Source organism: Crocodylus porosus, unplaced genomic scaffold, assembly GCF_001723895.1.
Source record: "Crocodylus porosus isolate Cpor-Errol unplaced genomic scaffold, CroPor_comp1, whole genome shotgun sequence".
Classification (NCBI taxonomy): Eukaryota; Metazoa; Chordata; order Crocodylia; family Crocodylidae; genus Crocodylus; species Crocodylus porosus.
In genome coordinates, this window is record NW_017728927.1 from 7,397,902 (window position 1) to 7,411,647 (window position 13,746).

General features: G+C 50.9%; 1 protein-coding gene across 2 annotated transcripts in view; it reads left to right on the forward strand.

The window, feature by feature from the left end:
- The window catches only part of CHTF18 (chromosome transmission fidelity factor 18), a 33,172-nt gene that overhangs the window by 11,998 nt on the left and 7,428 nt on the right, over positions 1 to 13,746 (forward strand). For both annotated transcript variants that reach the window (XM_019541892.1, XM_019541893.1), the window contains exons 18-19: positions 2,829 to 2,959; positions 11,439 to 11,583. In XM_019541892.1, coding sequence (XP_019397437.1) covers positions 2,829 to 2,959; positions 11,439 to 11,583 — 276 coding nt within the window. The remainder of the gene's footprint in view (positions 1 to 2,828; positions 2,960 to 11,438; positions 11,584 to 13,746) is intronic.

Sequence of the window (13,746 nt, forward strand, 5' to 3'; positions counted from 1 at the left end):
GTGAATATGCAAACTGACACACAACTTCATAATTCTTAATTGCACACGTACAGTACAGTGCATTTCCACGGTGAGGCCCAAACAGTCCTGTTGGGTCCTTCATGTCTAAAGAGTTGAGGTCTCTGCTAGTCAGACAAGGCTTGTGGCCAGGAGGTTAGAAACCCTGGCAGCGCATCGAGAGGTGCAGATGGTGGGTAGAAAGGCCTTGCTTCTTCCAGTGCGTGTTCGGGGCCTGTCTCAGGGGGATTGCTTTGGGAAGCTGCAGAGCTCATCTGCAGTTGTGGCTGGCGAGAAGGGCACTGCTGTGTTTCACTGGTATCCCAAAGCTCACCCAAAGGGCTCGGAGCTAGGAGACGGGTCTGTTGCTCAGGCCGTGCTGGCTCTGGAGGTTGGCTGTGGCTTGGGTCAGGCAACACCGCTCTGTGCATTGGCCCCGAGGGGCAGGGGAGCCATGGGATGCGATCCCTGTCCCTACTATCCTGGATTACCCTACTTTCTTAGCAGGGTGGTAAAACACTGAAACCAGGCTATCCAGAGCAGTGGTGCAGTCTCCATCCCTGGAGGTTTTTAAAGCCCAGGTAGGCAAGCCTTGGCTGGGGTGATGCAGTTGGGGCTGGTCCTGCTTGGAGCAGGGTTTGGATTAGATGTGACCTCCTGAGGTCTCTTCCAACCCTCCTTATCTATGATCGAAGTGAATTGGCCCCAGCGTATATAGCTTCTCCTTCCCTCCCGCCAGCTCTGGTAGATGTTGTTCTGCAGCCAGTCCCAACCTGCTGCTGCCCTTTCACTTGCTGTAGCACGTGCCGCTTGGTCTTCCCTGGGATGTCACATCTTCCTGCAGCTCTGGTACAAGGCAGGGGGATGGTTTCAGTTACTTGGGCACACTAATTTCCCTGCGCCTTTCCCCAAGGGGGCTGCTGGGAGTCTTCCCCCACCCCACAAAACATGTACTGTCCCTAACAGGAGACTAATCTTTGTTTCCTCTCTAGCTTGAGCTTTGTGGGTATTAACTTTTCTTCTTGTATCAAGAGAGGAAAAATCTGCTGCAGGTTATTTTTATGTTTAAAGTTATTACACATTAATTGTACTGCCCCCTTGGATAATCTCCCCAATTTTCCAAGCAAACCTCAGTGCATCTTCTGCTAGCAGGAAGGGGTGATGGTGAAAGGCTCATTATTCACTTGGGTATTATTACTAGGTGCCTTCCCCAGCAGGCAACATGCCGTTCCAAGCAGGGATGTTTGAATGACCTGCCAGGTCCTGTGAGGTAAACTTGGCTTGGCTTGGCTTTGGGTAAGAAGAGGGATTGATCTTGCAAGGAGCTCCATGGGCATTGCTGGGAGCAGGGGGAGCTGAGCACTTGGCAGTGCAAGACCCTTTATTTCCCCCTCTGCAACTCACCTGTGTGCTCCCGAATGGCCCTGACTTGGTTGTAAGACTGTGATTATTACATTATTTCTCTGCATTGCAACCACTGCTGCATCAGACCAGTGCTTTCAGCAATCCAGATCCCATCTCTGAGGCTGGTCGGCTTCAAATAGCCTCCTGCTGTTTTGCACCACGGGGATCCTTTGTGACATGGGAGAGCCATTTAGTCCCAGCTTCTGCCCTGGCCCCGGAGCCCATTCCCCTTGTAAGGATTTTTTCGGGGGAGGAAATGGCTGTCTTGCTCCCTGTGGGATGCGGGATGCATCTGCTGGGTGTACCTGGGCTGCAGGTGAGAGGCATCATCCCATCACCCGGCTGTGCCAGGCTTGCTCTCAGCCCTGTCCATCAAAGCTTTATCCCTGGTGACCTTCCCCAGCTCTCAGACTTCAGGGGACAGTTATGTAAAAAGCCTTTTGGGAGAGAGGGCTTGGAACAAAACCCGCTCACTAACCAGTGCTTTGTGGTAAGGCAGTTGCATTTAGTCAAAGCCCTTGGATCTTGAGAGAGGGTTTCTGTCGAGATTTGGCGTTTCTGCTTCAAAATCTCAGCTGCTTGGTTTGTCCCATAGTGCACACGTGTGCAACGTTCAGTGAAGCCTGCGTGCACTGGGGGATACTGATGAGCTGGTTTTGTCTGTAGGGACCACGAGGAGTTAGTCTGAAGACCTTGGACTACAGTTCCCCTTCCTTGCACTTCACTGTCTGCACCTCTCAGGAGGTCCTTTTGAATGCTTGCTGGTTATCAGCCCTCGCCCCAAAAATGGCTATATTTCAGTGACGGTAGGAAGATGGTGCGACTCCCCCAGCAGAAATATAAGCATCAGTTGCCTAGATGCGGCACGTAGGGATGTTTTGTGGGCTGTGGATCCCAGGCCGTGCTGCCCCGTTACAGCGTACCTGCCCTGTAACCCCCCTGGATTGAAACCAGTGCAGCTGGGCGCTGGGTTCGGCTTCAGCGCTCTGCTCCCGGAGATCAAACGAGGCTTTGCTAGTGGGTGGGGGCTCCCCGGTACATCCCGGCATTAGTGCTTGAGCCTCAGGAAATCCAGCGCTGGCACTGAAGGTTTATTGGCACCTGCCAGAAGCTGAATGAAAGGCCGTGCCCTTTACCTACCACAGCTGTTGCCCTTCTCTGGACTGAGACCTGGGGGGAGAGCAGAGGCCTTTCAGGCCCAGCGCCAAGTGGAAAGGGCCGTCTCTGGTCTCTCCGAGGGCTGTGGAGGTCTTTTCCATTGCAGAGTGGCATGGGGGGGGGGGCTGTCCCCGCTCTGCTACAGGCTTCCCGAATGCCCTTGGGCAAGTCACCCAGCCGCTCCATTCAATAGGGGTAAGAAGCCTTATGAAGATGGCAGGTGCTTGTGGAAAGGGGGTCACCTTTCGGGCTGTTTCTCTCCTCTGCAGGTGAACACGCAGCTGTACAGCCTCAAGGAGAAGCAGCAGCTGGCCAGCCTGATCAGCACCATGCTGGCCTACAACCTCACCTACCACCAGGAGCGCACGCCGGAGGGGCAGTACATCTACCAGCTCGACCCGTAAGTAGGCAGCGACACGCCGCGAGCAGCTTTGGTGGCATCCGCGTGTCGGAGCGGTTGGCAGAGATGGAAGGTGACATCTTGGAAGGGAACAGAGATGTTCTTGGTGGGCTGCATCTCTGTGGGCTTCACTGTCCTAAGATGCTGGCGAGTTCAGAAGGCTTGGATAGGGAATCCAGCATCGACACGGCAAATAGAAATATCCAGAGTTTGGGATATTGGCCTCGTGCTGTTTGCCAGCCAGCTCTGGAAGGTAGGTGAAAATGCGTCTCAGCTGTGCCAGTGCCTTCCCCAGGATGACAACTAGTCCCTTTTCTTTCTAACTGTGCCGCTAGAAGGTGTTACGTTCACACTTAGACTGGAAGATGTCCTCCTCGTAGGGCAGAAGTTGCACGAGAACATCCCAAAGTTTAGTAGCCAGTGCCGGGGGCAGGGGAAAAAGGCAAATGGATAATGCTTTCCTATTGGCAGTATAGGACGATTGTGCAGTCGGGAGCTGAGAGGGGAACGGGCCAATCCTTTGTCAGGTTGTGTTTTATTTTTTTGAAAAACAACGTAGCTTTTAACCAAAGTTTCCTGCCTTTTGACAGAAAGGTCAGCACTGTCCCCCAGTGATGGCACAGAGCCATCACTGTTTGGTTTATACCGTGTGTGCTCAAATCCAAGATGAGCTTCTCCCCCACTTAACACGGGGAAATGTCTAAATTTTCCATGCATGGAATCTAATTATAGCCGGTTGTCTTGCATGGAGAGTTGTTTTGGATTCAGGTAAATACGGTAATCAGTACCAGGCTCAGGCTCACTGCAGTATTTGAGGAAAGGGGAAGTGCTTTTAAGTGTTTCCGAGCCCAGGAACAGAAGGCATCCAGGCTGAAATTATCCTGTTGTTTCTCTGCTCGCTGATTTTAAACGCATCACCTACCCACCCGCTCTCCACCCCCTCTTCCTTGCTCTCTGCTCACTAATCAGCCTTGGTTTGATCCTCTTTTACTTTCACCAATCTGGCTTTTTCATTTGTTCATTTCTGTAGCAGGTTTTCTTGGATCTCAAGGTCATGCCCTCTTCCTCCTTGGCAGTGTGTTTCTAAATCGCATGCCCTGCAGTTAACTGTTAATAGGCAAAGGGGAGCGAGCAGCTGTTTGCACTTGATTCCCATTAAAAAAAAAACCCCAAACAATTCCCCAGCAGATGTTTTTTATCAGTGCTGCCTGGCTATCCCATCTAGTCTAACTGGCATTTGTTAGACTTGTTTGGTTTTAACCTTGATAAAAGAATTGCATCCATTATGGTGGACAGATTAAGAGCGGATGTTGCTCGGAGTCCCGTGAGACGAATGCGGCTGTTAGGGAAGCTGCGGAGCTGAGAACGAGTCTCTGTCTTGCGCCATACAAAAAGGAAAGAAAACCTGTAAGGTAGTAATTAATGGTTATGAATCAAGTTATAATCAGGAAGACCTGGTTAAATGGAGATCATTTAAGAGCATCATCGGTGTGTCTGGTAGGCTGACTGTAGTGTCATTTGTAGGTCCAAGGTAGCAGCTCTCATGGGTTGTATCGTCCTTCCTTGACAAAACAAGGAGCAATGGGCTCCAGTTGCAGCAAGGGAGGTTTAAGTTGGATATTAGGAAAAACTTTCTCACTGGGAGGGGGGTGAAGCACTGGGACAGGCTCCCCAGAGAGGTGGTGCAGTCTCCATCCTTGGAGGTTTTTAAGACCTGGGTAGACAAAGCCCTGGCTGGGATGATGCAGTTGGGGCTGGCCCTGTTTGGAGCAGGGGGCTGGAGTAGATGTGACCTCCTGAGCGCCCTTCAACCTGAATTTTCTATGATTCCTTGAAATCCCAGTTACTGGCTATTGTCCCAGGCCCTGTATAAACCAACGCAAAGAAGGCGCCCACCTCCAGGAGTGTGTATGCTGAGGGCCCTGCCAGATGTTCAAATACAAAGCTGGATAGAAACCAGCTGTGAAGTTGTTACACATTTTCAAGCACTAACTCTGTAGCTGGTGGCCTCTCTTCATAGCTGGGTGGTGTGAGAATTACACTGCATGTATGGCCACTCCAAATTTTACTGCACGATTCAGCCGTTAATTATGTAATATATGCAATATGTCACAGCGGCCTCAGGCCTGTAGACAGCGCTGTAGCCCCAAACCGCTTGCTCCAGCTCCCACGCAGAGGACAACCACTCCCCGGTGTTTCACCTTGGACGTTTTCATGCTTTCAGCTGTTTGGCCAGGTCACAAATACATCTCACGCTAGATGTTCACATTTGATTTGCATTTGTGGCTGACAATGGGTGATTGCAGGAAAAGGTGTCTGCATGCTGGGATGACCACAAGCTTCTTAATGGTTTTTTCTTCTTCTTTTTTTTTGGCACTTTTTTAATCTAACATTTGTACCATGGGTTGAGCAGAGACGAGCCCTGGCTGTGCCAACACCCCTGAGCCACCTTCATTATTTTTACATTACTTTGAATCAAGATCCATTTGCAAATGATGAGTAGATGATGTGAGCATTGAACAGATGCGAGTATTGTGCGTGGTAGAGGCTTATAAGCACCTCCGCAGAAGGTGTTTGTGCAGGGCCCTGTCCGTGGGTATAAGCGATTTTGTGCCAGGTTTCTCGAATAAAGGATTAACCCTTTAGTGAAATGGCTTTTTAAAAAACTTTATTAACCTCTGTTATTGTAAGTGGAACCTGAATGGGAAGCATAACCATGGTTTATGTCTCTGTAGCACCCAGATTGTACCAGTCCTGATCATTAGGGCCCAAGCCTCAGACTGCGATGGGGGCACTCTCCGTCTGGTCGCTGGGCCCTTGACAGAGCCAGGGATTGGACCAGATCCCCTTGCTCCAAACACCAACCAAAATCCTCCTTTGCGGCATTGAGTGGGGGACGGATCTCGGCACGGCCCAAGACGTCACGGGGGGAAGCACGTAGCTTATGAAACCTGACTTCAGTACTTTAATTTCAGAAGCTGGATGAAATTTTGCCCAGTGGGCCGTGCACTTCAGCCAGCTTCGGTCACTTAACAATCCTAGAATCAAAACGAAGGCAAAAAGCATCATCCCGGCAGTGCCCGTGGCCAGCGCAGGCCGGGAGCAAGTTACTTGACTGATGCAGGATGGAGGGTAGGAGCAGATGGGACTTGTGCTCGTTCATCTCTTGGGTGCTTTGGAAAATTTTACTGTACGATTCAGCCGTTAGTTATGTAATATATGCAGTATGTGACATTGTCCCCCAAAATGTCAAAAAGCCCTTCTGCTCCTTCCTTTCTTGCAAACGCAAGGAGTCTGTTTGCAAAGCACTTCCAAGGTTAATTCTGCTGAAACGTCCTGTTGTTCCAAATCCCCTCTATTGAGCTAAGGGGCTTAGTGGCGGTTTTGGATATAAATGCCTTCTGTTTGTGTGTGTATGTTCGGTGGGGCTGGTTGCCCCCCTCCCTCCTCCCAGTTTTGCATCGCTGAGCTGCCTCTTTCCAGGAATGTGCTAATATGTCAGTGATCTCCCACCCTCCCCATGTGACCTCTCAGGGTTTGGGTGCGGGGAGGGGGGCACGATTCCCCCTCTCGAGCGCAGCACGGAGGGAGGGTTTGCATTGTGTTGTCTCGGCACCTGCAAGGTTGTGCGCTGCGCCTTGAGCGGAGGGTGGAGTAGCGAGATGGTTCGTTTGCTGTAATCGGATTAAAGCAGGGAAAGCAGCTGCCTCTGGGGTGCGAAGAGCCGACAGAGGAAGACCTGAAGATGTCGGCCGCTCTCCGTTTGCCCTCGGGTCGCTAGCATGCTGCCCGAGCCGCTGCTCCTATGTTCCAGGCTCGCTGCCACGAGACTCTGTTCATCACCGACTGGGGGGTGCCGCTGGCGATCGCCTTGCTGCTCCTCGGGTTGATCTACCTGTTCATTTACTTGCCGTCCATGCTCCAGCAGTCCACCCTGGACGAGATGGCAAGGAACTTATCGGAGAAGTACAGTCACCATGGCCTGAACCTCGCCAAGCAGTGAAAGACTCCTTCCTCTTGGCGGGGGGCAGGTGGGCTCCTGAACGACGGGTTCGACGTGAGACCACGCTTGATGGAAGCAAGCGGCGGGCGCGGACGGAGAGGGAAAGCTTGGATCGACGGCCGCAAGAAGGAAAACGTGACATACAAGATTTCTTGGGATCCGGTTTCCCGGGACAGGACCCTTGCTGGGATCCTGTTTGCAGACGTTGCGTGTAGCTCTCCCTATGGGTTCCCTCCAGACCCACAGCAGTCCAGTCGCCTTCGCCAAAACGTTCGCCCGGAGCAATTTTACACCTGGCTGATGAGTTGGTCCGAGGCCGACTCCACATCCCTCCAGAACGGGGCTGGAAGGAGACAACCTCTTGCACTTGGAAGCAGTGATGTTCCCCCAAAACGCACAGCTCAGCTTGGGGACGATAGTTATCTTTCCTTGTGAATTTTTCAGGGGGGTTAAATGCTCAGGCTGCATCTGCATGCTGAGGCTGGTTTCGATCCTAGAGAGGCACAGTGGCTTGAAGGCTGTGTTTGCCCAGTGCAATAAAAAATAGGCTTGGTCACAGATTTGCAGTGTAATGAGCTAATCTGTCCAGGGTCCGTTCCTTGTTTTAAGTGGTCCATGCAGTGTAAAACCAGAAGAGAGACTAATGTGGACTAATGGGGGGGTGTCTGTGTTGCTAGAGGTCTCTTTGTGTAGCTCTGATTGGCATTGTTGGGTTGCACAGCATTGCTCTGGCTGTGCCACTCATTAGTAGCTGAAAATGAGTTTGTAGACTTATTAAAAAGCTCCTGGAGAGGCTTGCTATGGGGTGAGTGATGTCTCTGTTCACCTGCACACAAAGGAAATCAAATTTTGCTCAACTGGCTGGGGGCTAAAGCCAGTCCCAACGTGTCTTGGTGGTCCACAGCTTTTCCGAAGATTGGGCTCTATTCCCTCTGGTTTGTGGGTGATGCTTGGTGTAACCTCATTGACAGTGATGAGGTTACACCTGGAACAAATTCATCCCCTTGGCTTTTTTCTGCTGGGTTTAGTATCAGTGCTATTTCATTACTGACCCTGGATCTAGTCATTATAAAACTTTGTGCTATATACACCTACAGTACTCTCAGTTCATCTCGGGCGTTGGGAATGCATTACACTGTAAAACTATAGGACCTGGACTAAAGCTAAGAGTTGTGCTAATCCATTTTCTGCCTGCAAAGAATTTAATTAAAAGGAAAAATTAACCTGCGTTTTAAATCAAAAACCTGCATTTAATTACAGTGAAACCTTTTGTCAAGGGAGTACCCAAGGGACTGTAAAGCTTTGAATTGGCAAACTAATAAGGGTGAAGCTTAACAGAGGGGGCTCTTCTGATTTTAAGGTAAACTGGAACTGTACTTGGGAACTCGGAGAGTATTTTTCTTGCGGTCTTTTAAGACCAGAAGTCGTCCCTCTTTTTTTTGCATGGGTTTCACTGTATGCGTCTTGTTGCTAGCAAACTCCCTCTGCCATAGATGGGCTTGTATTTATTCCTTAACCTTTGAAGGAGCTGCACACATGGCTTTTTCTGTGGAAAAATGTACAACTTGCTTCCAGCTGTAATGAAATGGTGTCATCCCCACTCCTCCCCTAAAATGAAATGCTGCAAAAAGTGGAAACCCCATGACACGAGCTTGCAGCAGGCATCTGCTTTAATGCTTGGCATTTAAGTTTGAGCCTGGGCTTTTTCTTGGGTTTTCTGCCGTGCACTGATAATTACTCTGACAAACCCTGTGCAAAGTTGTGCAGTGTCCTATTTGCACTCTGGGCTGCACGATGACGTATCGGTGGAAAACCAAGACACCAAGATCTGGTCCCTTCGCTTCTCAGTGGCGACGCTGGTTGTTTCAAGCCGAGGGAGATTCAGATGCGCAGCGAGGTTTGAAACGACCTTTAAAATGGCACTCGGTTTCTGACGTTGGTTCCCTGCAGATGCTTGTCTTACCCCTTTATTGCTTCTCGTTAAAGGTGGCTGAGTGGCCACAGGAAAACGGGAAGGAGCAACTTTCAGTCCCGAACTAGGAAGCTTATCGAATGCGAATAAGACATAAAATAACAGTTAGACGAGGGTGCTAATTGGGTTGCTGAGAGTGGCTTAGGCTGCGTTCCCGGTTTAACTGTACTGGCGACGGCTTTCGTTCAAGCCCGATGTTCAAATCCCATTAAGAATAAAAACTGCTTTGCTTCACTGCGGTGACTCCTGATAGCCGTATCTCCATGACATAAATGATGGGAGGTGGATAGGATCCGTTCTCTCCGTACTACATAGGGTGCCAGCTAGGATGTTGTGGCAAAAGGCTTCCCCAGCAGCGTCTCTGCAGGTTGCTTTATTAAAACCATTAACTCAGTAGGACACTTTTAATACAAGAGGCAACTTAAAAAAATCCCCTGCGACACAGCGGGCTGTGCTCCAACATGGGCTGTAGGCCCCGGGGTGACTGTGTCTGCACTGCTTCCTATGCTTGTCTTCTGTATCAAGAGCTTGGTCGACTTAGCTGAGAGTGAATGCACATCTGGCGGGAGCTGGAGGTGGGGGTTAATTTTGGATCGGGTGATACAGCTCTTCGTTGATGTGCAGCTTCCTCGAGAGCCCTTGTGAGGATGAGGAGACCTTAGGGATGTTGCCTTTATTCCCTCCCTTGCTGTAGCCCGATGCCAAGACTTCGTCCTGAATGCATCTGCTCTCTAAATCCATCAATGCCGGCAGTCCTGCATTCGGGCACGTCACTTCAGACATCGTTAAGTCTCAGAGATTTAACTCTTTCAGTCTAGATCCAAAGCCTGGGGCAGTAAATAGGCAGAATCCCACGGGCTTTGGATCAGGCGTTTAAAGCCCCAGCATCAAAGGGAAGACAAGAGATTAACACCCTTCTCCTTGGGGATGTCCTCTACCGCTGTCCCCATCTCCGTTCCCGTTAGATGCACGCTCTGCCTGTAGCGGGATGGGCCGGGCCCTTAAGCTGTAGGAATTATCTGCTCCCCAGTCTCATTGCCATTTTTGTTGCCTAGTTCTCCTCCGCCCGATTCCCTTAATCCATTTAATCCAGGATTTCTCAATGAATAATCTTCTAAAAATATTTTAAACCCAGGGCACCTATTTGGTTGAGCTTCTGCAGCAGCTCGGCGGCAGGGCACTAGAACAAAAGGGAATAAAGGGGTGAATAACTCGGCTATTGGAGGCATCGGCAGAAGGTACGGACCGTGCACGGTCCAGGCATTTTACTGCTTTCAAGGTTTGCTCTCAGCTCAGTGAGGCTGAGTTGGGAGCATGAGATTGAGACATAGTTAGTCCTAAGTAAGATTAAGAGGCAGCTTGATCACTGCAGATAAGTGCCTGCATGGGGAGAGGATATCAGACACTAAAGAGCTCTTTGTTTTAGCAGACAAAAGCATATCGTGACTCAGTGGCTGGAAGCCAAAGCCAGATAAATTCAGACTAGCAATAAGGCATGCGCCTCTGACAGCCGGGGCAATTAACCACTGAAGCCGTTTACCAAGGGACGCCACGGAGGCTGCATTGCTAGGAGCCATTAAGTTGGAATGGGAAGGCTCTTAAGAAGATGCATTTTAGTTCAGCTGCAATTAGCAGGCACGGTACCAGAACGACTAGCTGATGTTCCCGGTCTGCAGCGGGCAGGAAAGTCTCGACGCGGGTTTTAATGGTCCTTTCTGGTGTTACAATCAGTCTCTGGAAAAAGGACAAGCCTGTTTAGAAAGAGAAGCAAGCTGGCGATCTCCAAGTCCTTTAATGCTGTGCAGAACAGTGCACAAAGGACCATTTCGCTGCTGCTGCTCTGGGGTGGATAAAGGGAGTCCTGGCTCTCCCGGGGCTGTCGGTCTGGCTCCCTGGACTACGGTTACACCAGTCACAATAAATCAAAACTGCAAAAACATGTAGCCCGCCATGAATTTTTGATAGTTTGAAATCCCTTGGATTGATGCTGTTCTGGATGTCTGGCCTGTTATGCCAGGTGACTTCAAAGGTTTTTTGTATTTTTTTTTCAGAGAGAGAAATCTCAGCACAATCCTGAGAGACAGGTCCATATTTAAGGGTGGGGAAAGTGAGCACAAGGGAAGATTGACCTGTCCACAGTCGCAGAGAGAGGAAATGGGAAGGGATGGAAAGGTCTCCTCGCTCCTGGCCACTTGCCCTGTGATCGCCACACCACGCTCCCTTCCCACTTGTTCTGAAAAGAAAGAGACGGAAGAACAAATGCTCCATAAATCACCATCGGCTGTGATGGAGGCGAAACAAAACCTCCAGATCCATAGTCTTACAGCCCAGCAGACATGCTGAAAAACATAGATATGGGAGACGGGCACCTCATTGCCCTCCGGGCCTCTGCCAGCTGCAGGGCTGAGAGACGCCACCCGCTCGTGTTTGCACAGGGGCCCCATCTCTTTATACTGTGCTTTTCTTTTTCCTCCCCCGACATCCCGCTCTTTCATTCCCTGCAGGAACGTGGAAGATGTCTGTAGGTTCCCAGACCTCCCAGCTCGGAAGCCATTGACTTACCAGGCCAAGCAGCTCATTGCAAGAGAGATAGAGCTGGAAAAGATGCGGAGGACGGAAGCCGTGCTGCAAGCCCGCAATGCCAGCCAGGTGGGCAGGGGACAGCGGAGGTGTGGGGCGGGGGGACAAAGGGAGCGATTGTGGCAGGCTCGTACACCAGGACACGTGGCACGGCGAGGACCGCGGTAGCGGCTGCAGGCTACGCAGACCACAGTGGCAGAGGGAATAGCCTTCGCAAAGTAACTAATGATTTTGGAGGAAAATGCTGCCATGCCGTGGCTGAGGATCAGACCCCAGGACGCATTCTCCATTTGGGCAGGCCCCCAAACCGCTGGTCCCCTTGGGCAGCTTGGGGCAAAGTGGCTTCTCTCTCCCATCTCCTGGCGTTACAGGGATACCTGCAAGCTCTGCCCAGCTTTTCAGCTCAGCAGGGAGCAGGGAGAGGAGGCCTTTCAGCTGGCAGCTTTCCTGCAAAGCAGAGCACAGTCTGAGAGCTTTCGCTCCGCTAATAAAATCCAGGATTAAAATCCCTCCCCCATTGGCACTTGTATCTTCTGCACCAGACTCTCAAGTCTGTCCTTGGCTTAAAGCACGCGCGCCGAGCTAGGGTGGCATTGCCCCGCTATAAATTGTCCTTTAAAAGACGGTGAATTGGGGGGCAGCAGCATGGGTTTAGACCATCTGACTGCAATGGGCACGTTTTGGGTAAGACGCTGACTAGCTTCTTGTCCATGCAGCGAGGGCCCGGCTTCTGCTGGTCCCAGTGCACAGTAACTACCTTGTTATCGCTCATCAAACCCTGCTGCCTGCTCTCTCCCCAAAGCCCTGTGCAGCATGAGGTCACTTTCTCCGTTGCCAAGAGGCAGTGTCTGGGAGGGTAAATCACCTCTCCTTTGCCGCGTGGTAAAAGCGTGCGAGGAGGCTGTCACTACAGAGGAACAAAGCCGTGAAGTCGATCCTAGCTTCCTTTTCAGCAACTGATCCCCGTGCCCATCCCCTGGGCCAGGAGAGCCACAAACTGCTCTGACGCGTCCATCCAACGGACCGATTCTTACCGTGGCTGTTCAGACTGGCGCTGTCTTTCGTATGGCATTTTAGGTTTACAACATTCATAAATGAATGCCTCAATCTGATAACCAGTTTGACTGCTTTGGGGGTAGCAGCATGGGTTGATTTTAAATGATCTAATGGGGCAGTCGTTCACAACGTGTTGCACCGGCTGAAAAATCACACCGGGATCGCAAACCAGACTCTCTTCGATTCTCCATTAATGCAGTCAGTGTCCACATTTTTCAGGAAGTGTCTGGATGCGATTCAGGGAGGACCACATCTTTCTTGGTAGGTCAGATCCTGGCCGGGGGATCGCAGGGTTGCTGGCTAGCGCTTTGTTGTCATGAGCTTTGATGGCCTTGATGTGCAAAGGGAAGAGAGATGATGGGGGAGCAGAGGGGAGGGCAAGTTGCCTCCACCCTGCAAAGCACAGAGCACACACCTGGTGTTTGCTGGGAGATGGTTAAGCTTAAAACCTCTTGAATTTGACTTCTGTGATGGCTGCTTTTTGCCTCCGTAGACGAGAGCTCAGTCGGGCAGTGGCATGAAGGCTCCACTCAAGGCCCCGTGTGCCATGCCCACCCACCAGCCAAGGCTGTCTCCACTTACGACTTGCTGCTCTCTATACATTAGCAGCCCTGAGCTCGGCGGCATTGCCCCAAGACGGCGCCTCCATGGCAGAAAACAGGGATTGTTCTTCAGGAACAAAGACTGAGCCGGGACGGAGCAAAGTGGGGAAGCGAAGAGGCTTTGAAACGGCTTCAGTTAGGCTCATGTAGTTTTAATGACTTTGAGCAGAGCCTTCCCTTGGCACGGCCGTGTGAGATAATTAATCCTTAAGAGCCGCTCCTCGCAGGAGAGGGTGTTTTTTTCAGGGAGCACGGGTGTGGAAACGCGATGGTGTAGAAATCTCGGAAGGGTTCTTGTTTGCCTGGTGGCTCTGGGGACACCCGGGACGTGCAGCAGGCGCTGGGTGAGCTTCAGAGTGGCTGCAAGGAGCAGTAAAAGGAGAGAAGAGACTTGCCAATATATTAGGGGATGGATGGATAAATGGATAGATTTGTCTGTATATCTGTCAAGACACATATACTATCAGGATAGACAGGCAGACAGACAGACCTATCTATCTGTCTGGTTGTCTATCAGGACATATATACTGTCAAGATCGATCTATCTGTCTATCTATCTATCTATCTATCTATC